Source organism: Canis aureus, chromosome X (assembly GCF_053574225.1).
Source record: "Canis aureus isolate CA01 chromosome X, VMU_Caureus_v.1.0, whole genome shotgun sequence".
In the NCBI taxonomy this organism is placed as follows: Eukaryota; Metazoa; Chordata; class Mammalia; order Carnivora; family Canidae; genus Canis; species Canis aureus.
The window spans coordinates 109,798,281-109,817,383 of NC_135649.1; the positions used below are offsets into that span (position 1 = coordinate 109,798,281).

Here is a 19,103-nt window from a genome sequence, read left to right on the forward strand (position 1 = left end):
TACAGTTTTATATACATGGAAAAGAATGCACAATTTTCTACTAGGATTGAGTACAACTCAAAAGCTTCCTAATATGCTCAACCAGGAGCTGAGATATTACACATCAATTACTAATCTTATTCATTAAACATCTGAGGGGAATAAATGGAATTGTTCTAAAAGTGTCTTTGACTCTTACAAGTATGTAATTATTGCATATACAGGATACATATGTATTTACCTTGGCATATTATTAGTGTTCATGATTATACCTAAAATAATTTCTATCAATGATTATTACAATATTTAAAAAATATTCTTTCATCCTACTCAAAACAGAAGTCATAGTGGTATTTCATAGAAAATTAGTTTTCTGGAGTCATTAAGAACTGGGCTTATGAATACATGCACGTGCATCTATTTGCTTTGCATTCTCATTAAACAAATACTGCATTATGAATTTTTTTTAAATGTAGACAACACTATGCAGAGTACAGTATTCTCCCAGCAATCGATTTTTCAACATATGATGTAATAGAATATTCCTCTGCTAGTTTAAGTCAAAACATTAAAAAATACTTTTAATAAGCCTTTAAAAGCTACTTGTTATATTAAATTAATTCTACTTACAGGGCTCAATTTCTTTTTAACTTACCAAAATCACACAGTTTCAAAACATCATTGTGGCTGATTAAGAGATTTTCTGGCTTTATATCTGAAATATAAAGATGAAGAAACAATTATTAAAAAATGTTCCATGGACTGCTGATTGATACTATTGGTCACTATAATGGCACCTAATTAGAAATATCCAGAGTAAGGTGAATAGAAACCTATAGCAATGAAAAGCAGGGTAACACATTTTATACTGGTACATTAAAGTTTCAACTAATTTCTTTTTGAGAAACATGAAGACCCACAATTTAAGAAATATTTTTCCCTTTAAATCTTAAAGGTATTAATGGGATTTCTGAAAGGAATTTAAGAATCACTGAATCTAGACCACCATGTTTCAAGGAACTATTCTACTTTATAAAATATTAGTAACATAAATTTTTGGAGATAGGATATTAAAAAAAAAAGGTTTACACCCACAAAATACCTTAAAAACACATTTAAGTAGCTAGAATTATATTTACTAGAAAAAAAAACTTCATAAAAATAGAATTTCTGTTGTGATTTTCTACATAATGTCTATATTTACATATCTCTTTAGCTTTCCTGTGTGGTTCACAATTATAAATGTCTAATGCTGAAGTTATACTGCATGAGTCAAGAAAAGACTTCTCATTTTTTCCGTGGATCTTCAGAAGATGTGGTGGGAGCTGAGTAGAAATACACAGAAAATGCTATTTAATTCCTGCCTTGGGAGGCACCTCACAATACTATTTTTAGAGTAACCATCATCTCATCTCTATCAGATGGCAGAGGTGAAAATGGAAAAAGGGAAGAGATGGGAGTAAAATCTGCAGAGAATCATGGTTTCTACTGCTAATTCACAACCATTGATTTATTACTATATACTTAACCAAATCACAGGATCACTTTAGAAATGTAGCTAGCTCAGTTCCTTATTAATAGCTTCATGTTATAGTATAGATTGTTATTAGAATAGATATTAGATATGCAGTTGACTCGGAGATCTATCTATACCACCAACAACCTTGATAAGGTAACTGATATGAAAGTCAAATCCAAGAGAAATATAAACTATCTTTTTCTAGACATTTTCTAGACTTTTTCTAATAGGAGTTGGCATTCTTCACATGACCTTTAAGCTATTCTTAAAGTGAGACTATTTTTAAAGTGATATCCTTTTGTGCATGTATAGGTGAATTAAAATGTAGTATTCATTTATCTGATAATTCAGAGACCAGAAGTAGATACTGTAACATTTTCTGATAAACAGCTTCTGGCTTCATTATTTTATCAATATGTGTCCCATTATTGTAAAACTCTGCAATTTAAGATAGATTATCAGGAGAAGATAAACTGCATAAAGTCAAGGACTGTGCTGAGAAAGTAATTGCCCTTTTATTACTATAAACCACCCACCTCACAGCAATAAAGGACAAAACAGTTTACAGAAGCATACTCATGACCTTTATGCAAGGTTGATCATATCTACAACTTGCAATGGGCACTTTTCACTAATGGGTAGGGAAATTCAGGAAGTTAAAGTATATACTAGAGGTGGTTGGTCTAAGAGGGAATGAAAGGTGACTGTCAAGGGCAGGAAGTCAGTGACCACCTTTAAAGCCTTATTCTGGGTGGTTTCACATTACCTGCAGGACCAAAAGGCAACAGAGAACATCCCTTTGTTCTTTTAACTCCAAGGAAACTTCACAGTTCCTATTTGTTGAGTTCTTTATATCCCTAGGCATTTCTAAAGTTGAGAATAGATCTTGTTATACAAACAAAGATCTCACTATAATATCCAAATAAACTTGTCAGTCCATCCTTTTGGTGATACAGAAGGAGACTTGAAAGGTAAATGACATATCATATCCTGTACTTTCAAAATGTATTCAATTTAAATGGAACATCAATGCCCATGGAAATATTCTTAAGATAATAATGTATAAAATATTTCATTGTTAATTCTGATATTTTCTTAATATTTTCCATTTCAAAAATTCCATACTTACCTCTATGGACAATATCATTCTTATGGCACCAGTGAATAGCTTTGATTAGCTGATAGATATAACTTTTAACCTTTTCAGGTGGAACCCCATTTGGCATTTCTTCCAGCAATTCAAGCATATTCTAAAAATTAAATAGGGAGTCATTAATCTCCACAAATTACGCAGGCCCATAAATCATGTATTAACAATTTAAAAAAGCATCTTGGATGATAATTCACCCAATGCACAGCATGCATTTTTAAGAACTGTTTTGTTTTCCATTTACTATCTTTTTCATGCAGAAGTAGGATACTGTATTAAATCAAAGTTCTCTTTTAAGAGAAATTCCATTCTACTCCCCAGTGCTGCCCAAATAATAACCCTGGTACTTTCCACTCTCCCTAAAACCTTCCACACATCACTTTAGAATAGTTTCAAGTGGAAAGCAATACAAAGTAGAGATAAGATGCTGTACTGTATAAAGGAGGGGAGAAACAGTCATTTTAACACAGTGCACTATGCATGTTTAATAGAAACCTGCAGTAAAATCAAGCCTTGAAAATATTTCTGGAACACCTGGAAAATATTCTTAAAAGAAAATGATCCTTATGATTAGAAGTGATCCATGCAATCAGTACAAAAATTAAGACAGGCTGGAAAATGCTGTTGAAATAAACACAGATAGATCCCAAACAAATCAAGTTTCGAAACTTAGAGTCAGAGACCACTCTAAAATTCATGCAAATTTTTTTATTAAATAGAAACTCCACTTAAGCTGTCTCCACTGAATTTCCAGATTAACCACACATTTTCCATTCCCTCTATAAAGTACACTGAAGTCCACAGCATGATTAGTTTATTGTTTGTACATGACCATCTAGGAACGCAGGTCTCAAAATGTGATCTGTGGATCTCTTGGGGGTGGTTATCAGGTCTTGCAGAAGGCCCATGAAGTCAAAACTATATTCATAGTAACACTCAGCTTGTTGGATCTTTCACTATGTTTATATTTATACTGATGACTCAAAGCAAGGATGGGTAAACTGATGGCACCTTAGCATAAATCAAGGCATTGGATTCTTCAATGCTACACCTTCGCAGTTAAAAAAAAAAAAAAAAAAAGACAAAAAGCCAGTTTTAGTTAAGGATGTCTTTCTTTGATGAAGCAGTAAAAATTATGACTTGTATTAAATTTCAACTCTTGAGTATATGTCTTTTTAGGAATATATATGATAAAATCAAGAATATACATAAAGCATTTCTGTTACATAACAAAGCAAGATGGTTGTCTTGAAGAAAATTACTTGGTGATCAAGTTGCAAGTTGAGATAGCGGCTTCTTCTTCATAGAACACCATTTTTTACTTAAAGAATGACCTACAACTGTATTTATGTTAATATGTAATGGGATTATTATTATTTTTAAATGAATATTTTATACTGCTCAGTTTTGACTCAAAATATGATAAATATTAATAGATAAAACCCACATAAATAATCTCTTAGGGTTTCCAAAATAATGTTGAGTGTAGGCGTCGCAAGACCAAAAAGTTAGAAAACCTGGTTTGCTTAATACAACCTCACAATTTTGTTCCCACCAGTCAAGCTGCATACATACAATCAGCTGCTTGTTTATAACACTCTCGTACCTATTATAACAGATGCACTTGTTATTTTAATACCATTAAATATCATATAAACCAATGAAATAATGTTTTAAATAAAGAGAGTTGCTGTTTATAAGAAAAACAAAGTTTAATACTTCAGAAAGACTTAATAAAGGAAAGCCACTAAACATACTGCTGTCTAATCAAATGTGAGTGCAACAACTATAAAACGCTGACAGGGAACAGGTGATGATGGTGATAAGAATTCTGCACTGAGATTGCTTTACAATGTTTTTAAGCTTTTGCTTCACTTTAAAGATGCTCTCGCAGGCTATGATAGTTGATGCATTATGGATATGATGTATTTAAGAAAGACTTGTCAGAACTCCAATCAGAAGACAGATACTCAAAAGGCCTTGACCTGACCTCTAAAGAGTAGTAAATGAATATATATTGATCTATTATAAGTTAAAATGTTTGAAGTATGTTTCATTTTTAAATGATTCTCCATTTAAATTGCCTTTTTCAATTAACAAATGCATAGGAAGTCCCAAATGCACGCATGGAATAGAAAGTAAGTTGTATGTCTCATTTCATATTACGCTCTAAATTGATCAGTGGCAGAAAAGAATGTCCCTCAATATCCATTCTTCCCTTAGCCCATAGTAATACAATTTGTAAGTAGATGCATAGGTGTTCAGAATGAAGAGTACATTTCCCCTCTGCCTTGCAGCTAGGGTGGCCATGAAACTAAGTCCTGGCCAATGGGAGGTGATAGCTGGAGCCTCCTTTTGACCTTGAGAACAAGAGCCACATCTCAGGGGTGGTAGAGTGGAAAGGCAGAAGGAAATCTCTATTTTGTTTAAGTCACTGTAATTGTATATCTCTGTAAAAACTCCTACCCTTTAAGAGCATCGTTTTCTTGCCCTCTTGAGACTGTCAATCATTAGGCACTGCCACTGATGGGAGGTCACCTTCTACTGAAAAACCACAGGGTCAAGGCAAGAACCACCAGACTGGGGGACACAAGACAGAAGCTCTGGTAGCAGCTCTGCCAATTATCTGCAGAGAGATCTCACATGGGACAAATTGGTACACAGAAGTGATTTCTCCATTTGTTCTTATTAAATTGTTATTAATCATGAACCATCACCCTGAGCAGAACAGAAATAAAAAAGACAAACTGAAATAGATCTGTCAGAATTTCATTACTTGGCAGTGAAAATCGTAAATTGCATGATTATTCTTGACAACTAAAAAATAATATAGGGGATCCCTGGGTGGCTCAGTGGTTTAGCGCCTGCCTTTGGCCTAGGGCGCAATCCTGGAGTCCCAGGATCGAGTCCCACATCGGCTCCCGGCATGGAGCCTGCTTTTCCCTCCTCCTGTGTCTCTGCCTCTCTCTCTCTCTTTCTATGTCTATCATAAATAAATAAATAAATAAATCTTAAAAAAAAATAACATAAAAGAGCTTCTGATTTTTACAGCAATCCTTTTTTATAAATATCAAATTTTAGTTTAATTTTGGTGGGGAAAGTCCCTTAGGAAAATACGTAAATTGACATAGAAATAGAAAACTTTAGGGGAACCTGGGTGGCTCAGTTGGTTAGGCATCCGACTCTTGATTTTGTCTCAGGTCATGGTCTCAGGGTTGTGGGATCAAGCTCCGTGTTGGGTCCACACTGGGTGTGGAGCCTGCTTGAGATTCTCTCTCTCTCCCTCTTCCCCTTCCCACCCTCAAAATAACAGTGTTTTAAAATGACAAAGAAACTTAAAATACTCTTCAAGTCTTGCTTGAAATGAAATTACTATGTACATTTATTTTCATTAGAAAACTAATTTGTAAAAGCTGAATTAATTCAAAAGCCACATTCCTGGTCCATCATCTTGGCAATGCTGCTTTTTATTTTGTAATAATGATAATGATGGTGATGACACTGTCATTTATGACATGGAAAGCACCTGGCAAACATAATGCTCTCCAGTATTCATCTTCTGTAGAAAGCCTCATATTATCATGTAGAAATTCCTCGTTTTATCATGCAGATTCCCATAAAGACATGTACTCAAGAAGTGAAATCTAATAAAAGTAATAATTTTTATTGTTTAAATAGCAGGAAATTAGGAGCCACATACTCATTTATTAAGAAAACCTCTAAAAGGTCCATCTGAGTTCTGCCTCTCTCTCTATATCTCTCATGACTAAATAAATAAAAGCTTTTAAAAAATAAAAAAAATAGGGATGCCTAGGTGGCTCAGCAGTTGAGCCTCTGCCTTTGGCTCAAGGCATGATCCCACTGTCCCAGGATCGAGTCCCACATCGGGCATCCTGCATGGAGCCTGCTTCTCCCTCTGCCTATGTCTCTGCCTCTCTCTGTGTGTCTCTCATGAATAAATAAATAAAATCCTTAAAAAAAATAAAAATAATGAATGAATGAATGAATGAATGAACGAATGGTCCATCTGGCTCCAGTTTATTCTACTCTTGTCAAGGTAATTATTTCAATTTTGGACAATAACCAACCACTATAGGGCAGCTGCCCCCAAAGAAACTCAGACACATGTATTGATTACCGTAGTATACATTTGCCCCTAGGCCATACATCATTAAAATTGTCACTAATAGTTAACCAATTAAAAAAAAAATACTAAAGCAAGTATGCAGACAATTTGAACTGTGTGTACTTTTCCGATTTTCTCCTGAGCTTCCAATTCCTTATTTGTGGCCTCATCTACCTACTCAAGCCTCACCTTATGCCTCCTGGCACATCTTCTTCCCTCAAAACCAGAACACTGGCAATTCACTAAAGTGGGCTCCATGAGCCCAGTCATTTGCCACCCTAGGTCTGATTTAGGCAGCCATCCTATGCTTGCAGGCTGCCTTCCACACCTCTGTCATTCTATGTCATCACTGTCAACTTACTTATCTCTCCCTCAGAGGCCTTGCCTAGGTTTAATTTAAATAAACCAAGCCTAAAAATTACTTGTTGAACACAGATTCTAAAATATCAGAAGCCAAATTAATTCACTGTTGAAATTTAAGATGATCTCTGTACAGTTAAATTCCACAAAATAATTCAATGTATTTCAGGGCTTCTAATGATTATGGATAATAATTCCATTTTTAAAATACTGAGATTATGAGTACATTGACAAATCACACCAGATAATAATGCTTCCTTGAATAGTGTCAGAAACAACCCTAAATAAAAGAATCAGGCTGGGGTGCCTGGCTGGCTTAGTCGGTAAGACATGTGACTCTTGATCTCAGGGTTGTGAGTTCAAGCCACATGCTAGGTGTAGAAATTACTTATAAAAATTTTTAAAAAGTAAAACAAACAAACAAAAAGCAAATTTCCATACTATCAATTAGTGACTTACTTTTTCAACATACTCAAACACCAAGTACAATTTCCCCCTCCGACGAAAGGCTTCCTTCAGCTCCACGATGTTTTCTTGCTTGAGAGTACGAAGCATTTTAAGCTCTCGTAAAGTCGTTTCCTTGACTTCTTCATTTTCTAGAATGTAAACAATGGTGAATAGAGTAAAATTAAAGCTTTCAAGTTACTGTTCAAAAAATTCCAAGAACAGTAAAAACATACCAATTCCATTTTCCACTTTGAGTACTTCTGCATAAGAAGTTCAAGGATGTAAGATTAAATATCACATTTTCTTGTTGAAAGGATCAAGAATTAGCAACTTACAGAAGAAAAAGCTTACTTGACCAGCATGAACCTAATTTTCTGCTTGTGTTTTCTTATACTGCGTATTGCAAAGTATATGTATAAACACAGACTTACAGATATGACTTATGAATTCACTGTCATTTTCATTCTAACACTACATACTAAGAAAGGTGGAGTTTAAAAGGGTAAAGAACAATCATCTGTATTAGTGTGCAGAGGAGCCTCTATGCAGCATCTGAAGCAGCTGATGTTTTTAACTTTGGCCTGAAGTTTTGGCTCAAAAGAGCATTTCATTCCTCAAGCTGCATGTGAGTCACCTCAGTGTGCAGAGGTCATGTACCAGGCACCCACAGTGCAGCCACAGTCAAGTTGCAGGGATTTCTAAGAGTGTCTGATCTCTCTGAACAGCAGCTGCTATAGGTTCCTGTTGTCTTTCTGTGGTATGTGCATCTGTCCAACCCAGATGGTGTAGCCGTACTGGGATAGAGAACTTATGCTGAACCAATATAGCCTTCCATATTGTCAATTTCACTCATGATAGTCCCAACAGGCGGGAGGAAGGACAGAAGTCACATTAACTCTAATGGATGAATGGGGAGGGGAGTAAGGAAGGTAATACTTTATTTTAAATGAGTTTTTATGATACCTTTAGATTTAGCCTGGAAACTCTAACTACCATGTTTACATATGGAATACAGGTTCATAATCCTTTACCTGCAATTTCAAAACTCAGTCTAAAAACTGAACACTTTTTCCAAGTTTATGGCAAATCTCTTTAAAAGTAAAACCTGAACTGACATGAGACCACTTATATTGTGTATCCCACTTACTTATGAACATTAATATGTTTGCTTTAGAAATAGTACCTGGTTACAAGGTGCTAAAGTAGCATGCCATATTTCCATTCTAAAACCCAAGAGTTATAAATTCTAAAACACATTTGTCCCCAAGGTTTGGAGTCAAGAGTCAAAATCCTAGCTCAAGACTCTAAGTTTTTTGACTCTCAGGTTCAGGCACATCTAACCTCCCTTAGGTTCAGGGAGGAAGAAAATGGAGTTTGGGGATGAAGGTAAGAAAGATGAAAATGCCTTCTAGGAAGAAATGCTTCCCAACCAAGATACACAAGAGAAAAGGGGCTAAATGGGGCTAGAGGGAGAGCAAAGGTTCTAAATTAGGTGCCAGGAATACTTCTCAGATTATTTTCTATCCTAGTCCATCTTCCAGCCCCTGTTCAAATTGAGTTAAAAGAATAAAGAGATAGTAATAAAAGCAGGGGCCTTGTAGCACCAGAATACCTGTAATAAACAGGGAACATAAAATCAACACTCCTTTGTCAACTGGTTACACAAGTGAAATATTTTCCCTACTTCAGCAAAAGCATAACAAAACAATAACTATTGAAGAACCCTAGAGCAGAGATTAGTAAAGGAGAGAGAAAGATACTGCCTACCAGAAAGCAAGAACTCATAACAAAGGCCAACAGTGGCATAAGCAGTGAGCTAGCTCAGCCCACACCAGGGGGTCAGCTGGGAACTGGGGACTCACAGGCTCCCATCAGGGGAAAAGAACATGACACTGTGGGGGCCACCTGGCAGTATAGGGAATGTATGAGATGTGATCAGGGGACTTCCCAAAGAGGCTTAGAGTATCGTAGTGGGACAGAGGTCCAGATGTTTTACAAATTGGGGCTAAGTGGTATTTTGTGGCTTTTAGAATTGCTAACACCTAGGGAAGACTAAAAAGCCTTTAATCTTGTGAGGAAGGCTAACCTACTTCTCTGCTATCCCATCTGAATTACTTTCAAGACTGGGGTAATCAAAGTAAATATATCTCTAACACAAAGAATGTCACACAGGTCTCAATACAAAGCAAACAATCTTCTAACAAGGAAATAATTCAACACAAATATACTGATTACTCGTGGTCTGGTTCCGGTCTGCTTTTCCATCCCCATCTATATCCTTCCTTCCTCTGCCTCATGTTAGTCTTTCAGTTCCCAAAATAGCCCCAACTCTATTTTTTCAACCTTACAGCCTTTGAACTTGTTCCTTCTGCCTAGAACTTGCATTCTAGAGCCCAGACTCCCTGCAGGGCTGGCTCCTCTTCAGGTTTCAGTTTAAATGGTGCTCCTCACCAGCTTTGCCCAGAAAAATAAACTAAAGCAGGCCTCCATCCCTATTATTCCTTATCACACTACTCTGACAGAGACTTTCTCACCATTTTTATTTATAGATTCCTTTGCTCATGGATTTACTGTCTGTGTGGCTACCTCTGCTAAACCAAGAGCTCTCAGAGGACAGGCCCAAGTTTTGTTGTTCAGCAATACATACTCAGCCACCTAGGATTGTACCTGGCACGAAGAAGGGATCAATAAATATTTCTGACATGAATGCTTCCATTGGTGTCATAGAAAAACCTTCACTCACATGTAACTAGGTCTCATTCCTTTAAAACATGGGAAGCAGCAATATGATGGCAAGCAAGGGGCACTTCACCCTTTTAGTTCTGAGTACAATGCTTTCAATCTTCTCTCTAGAATGTTGAGAGGGCAGCTTTTCAGGCAGTAAGACAAACTAAATTTATTTTCTTCTATTCATCTCCATTTCTGATTGTCTTGACAATATGTGATTATAAAAAATGGAGTCTCCAAAAAACAGAAAGCACGAAGGGTCAAGAACACATATATATTTAACCATTCATTAACAACATCCATAAGCTCTGCTGGAGCTGGGTACAAATGAATGTTGCAACTAAGTCAAAAGTAAATACAGCTGGTGTATCTTTTCTAGTCAAATGCTTGGTGAATTCTTGGCACCCGAAAAGCAACTGAAAAAAGGGAGCTTTGTATTATTAGCAACTTGTGGAAGTTTCACTTTGCTAACAGATAGAGCCACCTCAGAATGGCTAAAGTAGAATGGCTTTAGAAAAAGGAACATTGAAGCAGGGTTTGGAAGAGTTTGGATCCTGTTCACGAACCAACACTGCGACATATGATGTTGGGCAAGCCACTTAACTTTTCATTCATAAAGTAACTAAATAATGGGCACCCTTCCCACCCACACACAGATTTTAAAAATCCCATGGCTTTTTCCAAATCTAATAATGATTTCTTTCCATTAAAACCTCATTGAGGGGTGTCTGGGTGGCTCAGTCAGTGAAGCATCTGCCTTTAGCTCAGGTCATGATCTTGGTCTGGGATCAAGCCTCAAGTCAGGCTCCCTGCTCAGCGAGGAGTCTGCTTCTCCCTCTGCCCTTCCCCCTGATCATGATCTCTCTCTCTCTCTCTCTCAAATAAATAAAATCTTATAAAAAAATTTCATTGATTATGAATATAAACCTCCCTGAATTTTGCTACATTGTTATATGGACATCATTCAAATATATACCAACTCTACGTAAAAATGGCTAGAGAAGAAAGAGAAATGAATGAAAAAGCAGCTCACAAAATCACCTACCATATGGGGCCCAAACCACCTTATTTGAGCTGCCTACCTATTTTAGGAAATGAAGGCTTCTCTACTGTACACCTGTCACAGATATTAAAAGTTGAGGTAACTAAGAATGTAATGAATGGGAACAAGGCAAGAAGTGGAGTTATTAATTCCTTAAGTGCAGGCAAAATGCAGTCTTCATTACTTGGTCTGTCCTATAATTTTTGTTTCTCCAAGTACTTTGAAGGTTCCTGGCTTACCCTGTACTTTGACAAAACTGTGGCACTAAATGATGATATGACTGAGAAAAGCGATACACATTCCACCTATACGTGCTTCTCACCTCAGGTTCAGAAAGCAGCCAAGCTCTTCAATGAGACAGTTTTTCAAAGGTGGCATGAGCACAAAAATCCCTGCCTTCCAGTTGAAATAATCCTGTGGATTCTTTATTTAGGCTAGGCTTCTCCGGTTTACAGATGAAGAAACCAAGTCTAGAAAAGAGTAACTTCCTCAGGGTGAGTGAAGGGAATGCCACACTGAGTAGAACACAGGGACATAGGCAACATGGTATAAGGTAGTGAGCAAGCTTTAGAGAAGTGAGTCAGAACACCCAGGTTCAGGTCTACACTCTGCTACTTCTTAGCTGAGTGGCAAAGCAACATGGTATGGGTGGAAGAAAAATTCAGTAAAGATCTTGAAGTCTGCATCTTTCCCAGTTAATCACATACTAGCTGTGCAGCTTTGCGTCTTGGGTTCCTTGGCTGTAAAATGGAGTTGGGCTTCTACCAGATGGTTCTGAAGGTCCTTCCAGCTCTAAGACCTGGTGCTTCCATGCAAGTTCTACTTATGTGGATGCTGATGGATCTGGTCGCCAGTTACCACTGAGGGTGTTTAGCTTAGTACAGGCAGCAAGTCTGACAATGTTACATAAATTCTTTTGAGTGACGATTAAATGGCAGGGTAAAAAAAGGATGTTAAGTAAGAAAAAAAACCAAAGAACTAACCTACTTTTAGCTTGCCAGTTAGGCAAGCTAACACGCTAAAAATCAAGAAGGGAGATTCACTAAAGTAAAAGAAAACAATTTTTAAGGGGGGAAAAATCATAGGAGCAAAAGAAATGCAAAGTAAGTAATAAAAAAAAATCTAAAGATGAGCAGAAACTCTATTGTAACTCTATTTTTAAAGAAATGTGGGCTTGGAAAAAAAATCCAGAAATAGCTGTAACCTACTTTATGAAATCACAAACTTGACATTCTTGTAAAGCCAAAGAGGCCCCCCCCAAAATGGACCTTTCAATAGGTACAATGGAGGGAGAAAAAGCCAACCCATCCTTATACAAAACCTTAAAGGTACCATGTTTCAGTCTGGTTGCCTTGACTGAAGGAATACCAATAGGAGGGCAACTGACATGACCAGGGAGCTTTGAATGGTGGTATTGCTCTCACATATACCAAAAAAGATGGCAATCCTTAAATCTTCAGCAATGAAGACCAGGTAGAACACAATGGAAACTTATTAAATCATGAAAGGTACAAATGTGCATCAAACCCTAGAAGCATCTCTGAAGCTTGAAAGAGATCCATTCTGGACATTAAAAGGAAGTGTGATGGGCCACCCGGGTGGCTCAGTGGATGGGCCTCTGCCTTCGGCCTAGGGCGTGATCCCGGGGTCCTGGGATCAAGTCCCACATCGGGCTCCCCGCAAGGAGCCTGCTTCTCCCTCTGCCTGTGTCTCTGCCTCGCTCTGTGTCTCTCATGAATAAATAAAATAAAATCTTTAATTAAAAAAAAAAAAAAAAAAGGGAAGTGTGATGAAATCACGACTGGCCAGAATGCTCAAGCTTAGTTCATTGAATTTTCTGTTTAATCAAAGATGGGAGAGTTTGCTTTAAGGCCTCTTTTACAGAGAAATTAGGTTTTATAATTTAAGAACCAAAGACTTTGAACCCTTGTTTTGTATCATTATACAAAATGAGGCCAGAGTTTCCTCAATCCAGAGATCAAGACAGAGTTCTCTAAAGTCCAGGTAAAAATAAGGATGAAATCAATTAGAGCAAAGAACGGATGACCAAGGAAACATTTTCTCATGTTTAAGAAGAATAAGTATGTCCATTCTAAGAGAAAAAATATTTATCTACAGAAAAGATAAGCAGCAGGATATGAAATGCAAGCCATTTTATTTGATATGAAAGCAGAGACACAACCTGAATCCATCTTCCTGCTCTACAGCTCCTTGATAATCAGCCTCCCTGCCATATGCCAAGGCCCAGCGACAAGTAGGGAGGACCCCTCCTCATCTCAGCACCTGTACTTTTAGGGAAAGACTGAAAAGTCCTAAGAAGCCAAACATGTTGTCACACTAGAAGATCCAAGTGTATGTCAAAAATAAAGCCTAGATTACAGGACTTCCTCAAGTAAAAGATGAACAATGTTTTTAATTTTTATTAATTCAAATCTATCTAGTCTAAATCACTGCTCTTAGATTATTCAATAAATTGAGGATGGCAGACATTTGTACATGTGTATGCAGGAGAATTATGTTCCAACAGTGACAGAAGATTATCATCTAAACATCAGATCTCATTGTACGAAATTAGAGTTATAGGAAGGGTAAATGAATTAGGCTAGATTTTTATCATTATACACATAGTCCAAAAAATATCTTTCAACTCAATAATCTCTAGTAACTTTTTGGTCTGTGGTCATTTTTCTCTTCTCAGAAAATCCAAATACTAAGTAGAACTGATTCTCTAAAGACTCCCGGATGATTTGGTGTCTATAGTTAATGTTTCTTTGTGGGAACTTACATTAATAGACAAACTCATAGGGCACCTGGGTGGTTCCGTTGATTAAGCATCTGACTCTTGGTTTTGGTGCATGTCGTGATCTCAAGCCCTGCTTCGGGCTCTATGCTGGGCATGGAACCTGCTTAAGATTCTCTCTCTCTCTGCCTCTCCCTGTTCCCCACCACTTGCACATATACTCTTTTCCTCAAAAAAAATAAATAAATAAATAAATAAATAAAAATAAAAAAAAATCCATTATCGGAAACTCTACATTGATGATGATGTATAAAGAAGCAAAAGTCACCAAAAAAAAAAAAAATTTTAACCAATGAACTGATCTCAGATAAAAATGTCATCACTCACACAAGTCCTCCATTTGAACATGAGCTTTTATCCTCACCCAGTATGTCAGTTTTGTCTTTAAGGAAAATCACAGACAAAAGACACTGATTAATGATCCGACAGTTCTAACAGTTAACAACTGGAGAGTAAACAACCGACAGGGATGAAGACAGAAAGATGAGGTCATATAAAAAAAGAGAGAAAACTGACAAAGCCTTTGGAGTATTTTTAAATGAGCCTCTTTTTTATTATGAAAGTCACTCACTAGCCTACCCTACAATTTTACTGCAAAACTTGCCCCTCTCCCAAAAAAGGTAACACTTGATTCTTTTTTTTCTAAGAAATAGCACATATTTGCTATTATAACCTAGTGTTAATTATGATACAATAAACTTATTTTTTATGATTTTTCTTCCGTTTTTCTAACTTAAAGTCCCAATCTAACCTTATATTTACTATTAAAGTTTGGATCCCACTTTAGACAGTGATCTACTATCCTGGGATAACAAGGATAGCTTCAACTAAATAGTAGTCTACCTTAAAATGCAGTTTCAAAACATTTTATACAAATTTGTGGACATATGTGAATTTAACAAAGAAATAGGACATGATCACAATCTTTTAAAGCTAACAGAAGGTAACATATACTCTCATAAAACATATCTTGATATTTTATTTTATGTTATCAAGTACGAGAATACTTGACTAGCTTGAATGCAAATCAGAACAAGTTCAGATGCTATTCCATGATCATGGAATAATCCTGTAAAAACATTTGTTAAATGTTGGGTTTAGAAAATTCACTATCATAATACCAACAGAATATTTTCAGAGTAACTAATAAATGAGATTAATGAGAGCTACATGACAATAAGGATATTATGATGAAACTCTATTTCTTTAGAATTGACTGGGTGATGGGCACTGAGGGGGGCACTTGACGGGATGAGCACTGGGTTTTATATGTTGGCAAATCGAATGCCAATAAAAAAAATATACAAAAAAAAAAAAAAAAAGAATTGTCCCAACTGAAATTTAAGGTGATAAAATGGTTCAGAATTAAGTGGTTTCCATAGGGGTTGAATGGACATTCTCATCTGTACTGAACTATCTATGTGCACTTCACATTCCAAAAGGATTGTTCACCACACACATTCCCTTACTTCCATTAAGCAAGATTCTACTCAGATAAGAGGAAAAGGGTAAAGGCAGAAAAGAAGAGTATGCAACCTCCCAGAGAGAGCTAGAAAGAGTAGGAAAGTGTGCCTAGAATAGAACTAGAACTAAAAAGTTATGAATAATTGCATGCTTTCAGATTCTATCACAGAAATGTTAAGGAAGTATCTTTCTAGAAGTATGTATACATGGGTATACCTACAAAGGCGTCCATCTACAAATTGGATGGGTGATAAGGCTGCATGTCTGTAAGGTATGGTAACTGATAATGGTCTGGCAGAGATGAGGGCTGAGGGGATTCATGCTTTATCAGCACACAGAAATGAGGGCTGATCAAATGTTTTGTATAGTGTCTGGACTATTCATACACTCCCAAGATCCAACAGCTAGAAACAATGTCTCTTGCCTCAAAATTATTCAAATTCATTCAGGCACTGACTGCTTCCTACCCTGTTTTACTGCTCTTTATTTACAGATCTTAATTATACTAAGAATTAAGATTTCCTGAAATTACAGTACCTGGCTCAGTGCTCATAAATTTCAACAGATACGCTATTGATTACCACTCTGAAGATATCAGCACACAGGTATGAATACATTAACTGAAGCTAAGAATTGGGATGCACAGAACAGGGATTGTGAAAAATATAGCACTTAGTGTTTTTTCTTTTTTTCTTTTTTCTTTTTTTTTTAAGCAATGGTATATGTGGCCTAGATTGTACTGCTTTTCAAAAACTTCACAACAATTATTATTTTTGGTGGTAACTGACGCTTGACGCTTGATGTGCCTTACGAGATGAATACACAGCCAGAGGTCTTTACATGAAGGCAAGGTCATGCTTTGATTTACTGTTGCAACCACTCTTTTTAATAGATCACTATTTGTCTCTTCACCACCTGTGGTTAGCCCAAAGCCACTGCTCAAAGAGCTCATTGCCAATGGTCTCAGAGTGGACTGGCCTGGGGCTACTGTTTCCTGTTAGACTACAGATACATCATTTGAAGCAGGTTTTTTTTTCTTTAGAACAAGCTAAAAGTATTTATTGCCTTCTCTTTAAAGGCTGGCAGGACAATGGCTACTAAAGTTTCCCAGATGATGTGCATGTGCTCCACATCAGAGGTAGGTATATCAAATACTTGTGAATCTACCCCAGGACTTTGTTAGTGAGCCCTTTTGGTTTTTTTAATGTTTGCTAAGTGTCTAAAGTATGGGTGATGAAACTGTTCACAAACATAGAGCCTGGTGTCTTGCAGTACTCAATGTGTGCTGATGGAGGTAGGCTATGACTGCTATTGCCATACTTCCAATTAGGTAGGGAAGTTGATGCTATGCTGGTGCCTCTTAGCACTATTTTTCACAAGGCAGGTTATGCTTCAGAGGTAAAAATCAGTGTTATCTTATGCCACAAATAGGCATTTATGTGAATTTATATGAGCAGGAAAGAACAGAAAATGAAGAACCTCACATTAGTATAATAATTTTGTGGCACCTTTGCTTCAGTTATATTTAGGACATTATGTATGTGGATATTGGATTAGAATGTAAAAAAATATTTCTGTGGGTCTCTGTAGGGGAAAAAAATGGAAAAGTGCTGCCTAGAGCTTCTGAAAGGCCATGTGTACCTTCCTAAATAAGTTTTCTACTTGGCTATCTTTAAATGGCCAATAGTCTAGATTTAAAACCTAATGAATGACTGAATGCTTTATTTATTTATATTTTTTACATGACTCTTTTTTTGTTGCTTTATTTTAAATTCTCTTACCCAGCATAGGGTAATTTTAATACTCCATCTGAAATGGTCTGGTCATGTGTGACCAAGGACTCCAACTATGGTATTTCTTCTTGAAATGCTTTTATTCTTCCAATGAGTTATTCTAAATATAAAAATCACTCTCTTGATACCATCTACATACCATTTATCCTTGTATTTCTACCTGACTAGAAACCAGAGATCATAGTAACCAATACCAAAGCCCTTCAAACAGAACTTGCTACTTGTGTGAACTCACAAAAGTATTTATTTCAAATCACTTTTCTCATTTTAACAATATTTAGAAAAGGCATAAATAGCATGCCTTCTACCCAGCATCTGAAGCAAGATTTCCACAATGCTGACTATACCTTAAAATACAAGATGAATTTTCTAGTATCATGAGATTTGAAACGATGAACACAGAAGGAGCTAAATGTTACAAAGCAAAGCATGATATTAAATAAGCTATATTCACTTTCTGAGATGGAGGTTTTAAAATTTCAGGAACAAAGTCTAATTAGCTAGATCTCATCTCTTCCATATTCTATTCACAAGAACTAAATACAAAAAGGAAAAAAGAAAAAAATATATATATACCTTCACTGTCCTTGAATTTCTTGATTGCCACAATTTCATGTGTTTCCTGCAAAGGAAGAAAAGAGGCAGAAAGTCATTTCCCAGTGTTTTTGAAACTGGGAATCCCAACTGTCTGGGGGTATATTCAGGGACACAGAAGCAAGAAACCTGAGAGTAAAAAAATAGATCCTCGTCTTTCCCAGCCCCTCATTTCCTGGTTCCAAAATTCTCTTTCTTACCACCCTGCAGACATTGTCAGAAAAGGAAAAAAAATAAGGGGAAGAGAGAAGGGGACCAAGAGCAGAGATGGTGATAGACCACAGATAAACCAGAAATGTCAATGTCTTGAGGCTACACAAAAATGCCAGAATGACTGACAATATAATATACCATCATCTGTACTTCCTTCTGAAACTCAGGGACACATTGTCATTGGGCTTCTATCACAGAGAAAAGGCTTCTACAATACTTGTCCCCCATTTTAAACCTAAAGAGGGACAAACATCTGAGGCCAAATATCAATCACTATCTCCCTCCTGCCCTTATTTCGCTTTCCTGAATGGTAGGTTTTGAATAGAACTCTACTTTAAACTGAAACATTTAAAAAAAGATAAGGGCTGGAAAGGAAATGGCAATGCTCAGAACTAAGCACCACGAGGTTAAATAACTCATGTCTAATTCTGGTCTATAAAAGGAACAAAAAAAGCTTTTGGCAAAATAATATATAGATTTTTCAAAGTCAACATGTTACATAGAAAGGTCTTCTGACTCAGGTCTGCTTTTTTGTACTCTAAGTGGGTATACTTTCAGATCTGTAGGAGCAAATCTTTTAATAAAAGATTGTCCCTGCATCAAAACAAAGGCTGTAAAAATGCAGACAATAACCAACAAAGTACACATCATTAACTTATTAAAAATATACATTTTTTATAGCTGTTTACAAAAACAAAGGGGGATCGTGAAAGGAAGGAGGAATAAAAGAAAAATGACCACTTTAATTCTTATGCTCAACAACAAACCCTGAGTCATAACTAGGTCTGGGAAATAAAACCCTTTCTGCTTCTCATCTGCCCCTTGAAATAAGAAGAACCTGTTTCAAACTTTCATCTCTGCTATAGGAAAAAGAATTCCGAAAGTGCTG

The 19,103-nt window shown here is 36.4% G+C and overlaps 1 protein-coding gene across 21 annotated transcripts in view; it reads right to left on the reverse strand.

Moving 5' to 3' along the window:
* The window catches only part of CDKL5 (cyclin dependent kinase like 5), a 216,971-nt gene that overhangs the window by 60,701 nt on the left and 137,167 nt on the right, over positions 1-19,103 (reverse strand). For 20 of the 21 annotated variants that reach the window (XM_077888507.1, XM_077888493.1, XM_077888490.1 and 17 more), the window contains 4 exons: positions 17,984-18,029; positions 7,594-7,730; positions 2,628-2,748; positions 635-694 (listed from right to left, as the gene is read on the reverse strand). In XM_077888507.1, coding sequence (XP_077744633.1) covers positions 635-694; positions 2,628-2,748; positions 7,594-7,730; positions 17,984-18,029 — 364 coding nt within the window. Of the gene's footprint in view, positions 1-634; positions 695-2,627; positions 2,749-5,801; positions 5,958-7,593; positions 7,731-17,983; positions 18,030-19,103 lie in introns of those variants that run through there. The other variant, XM_077888508.1, reaches the window with a different exon arrangement.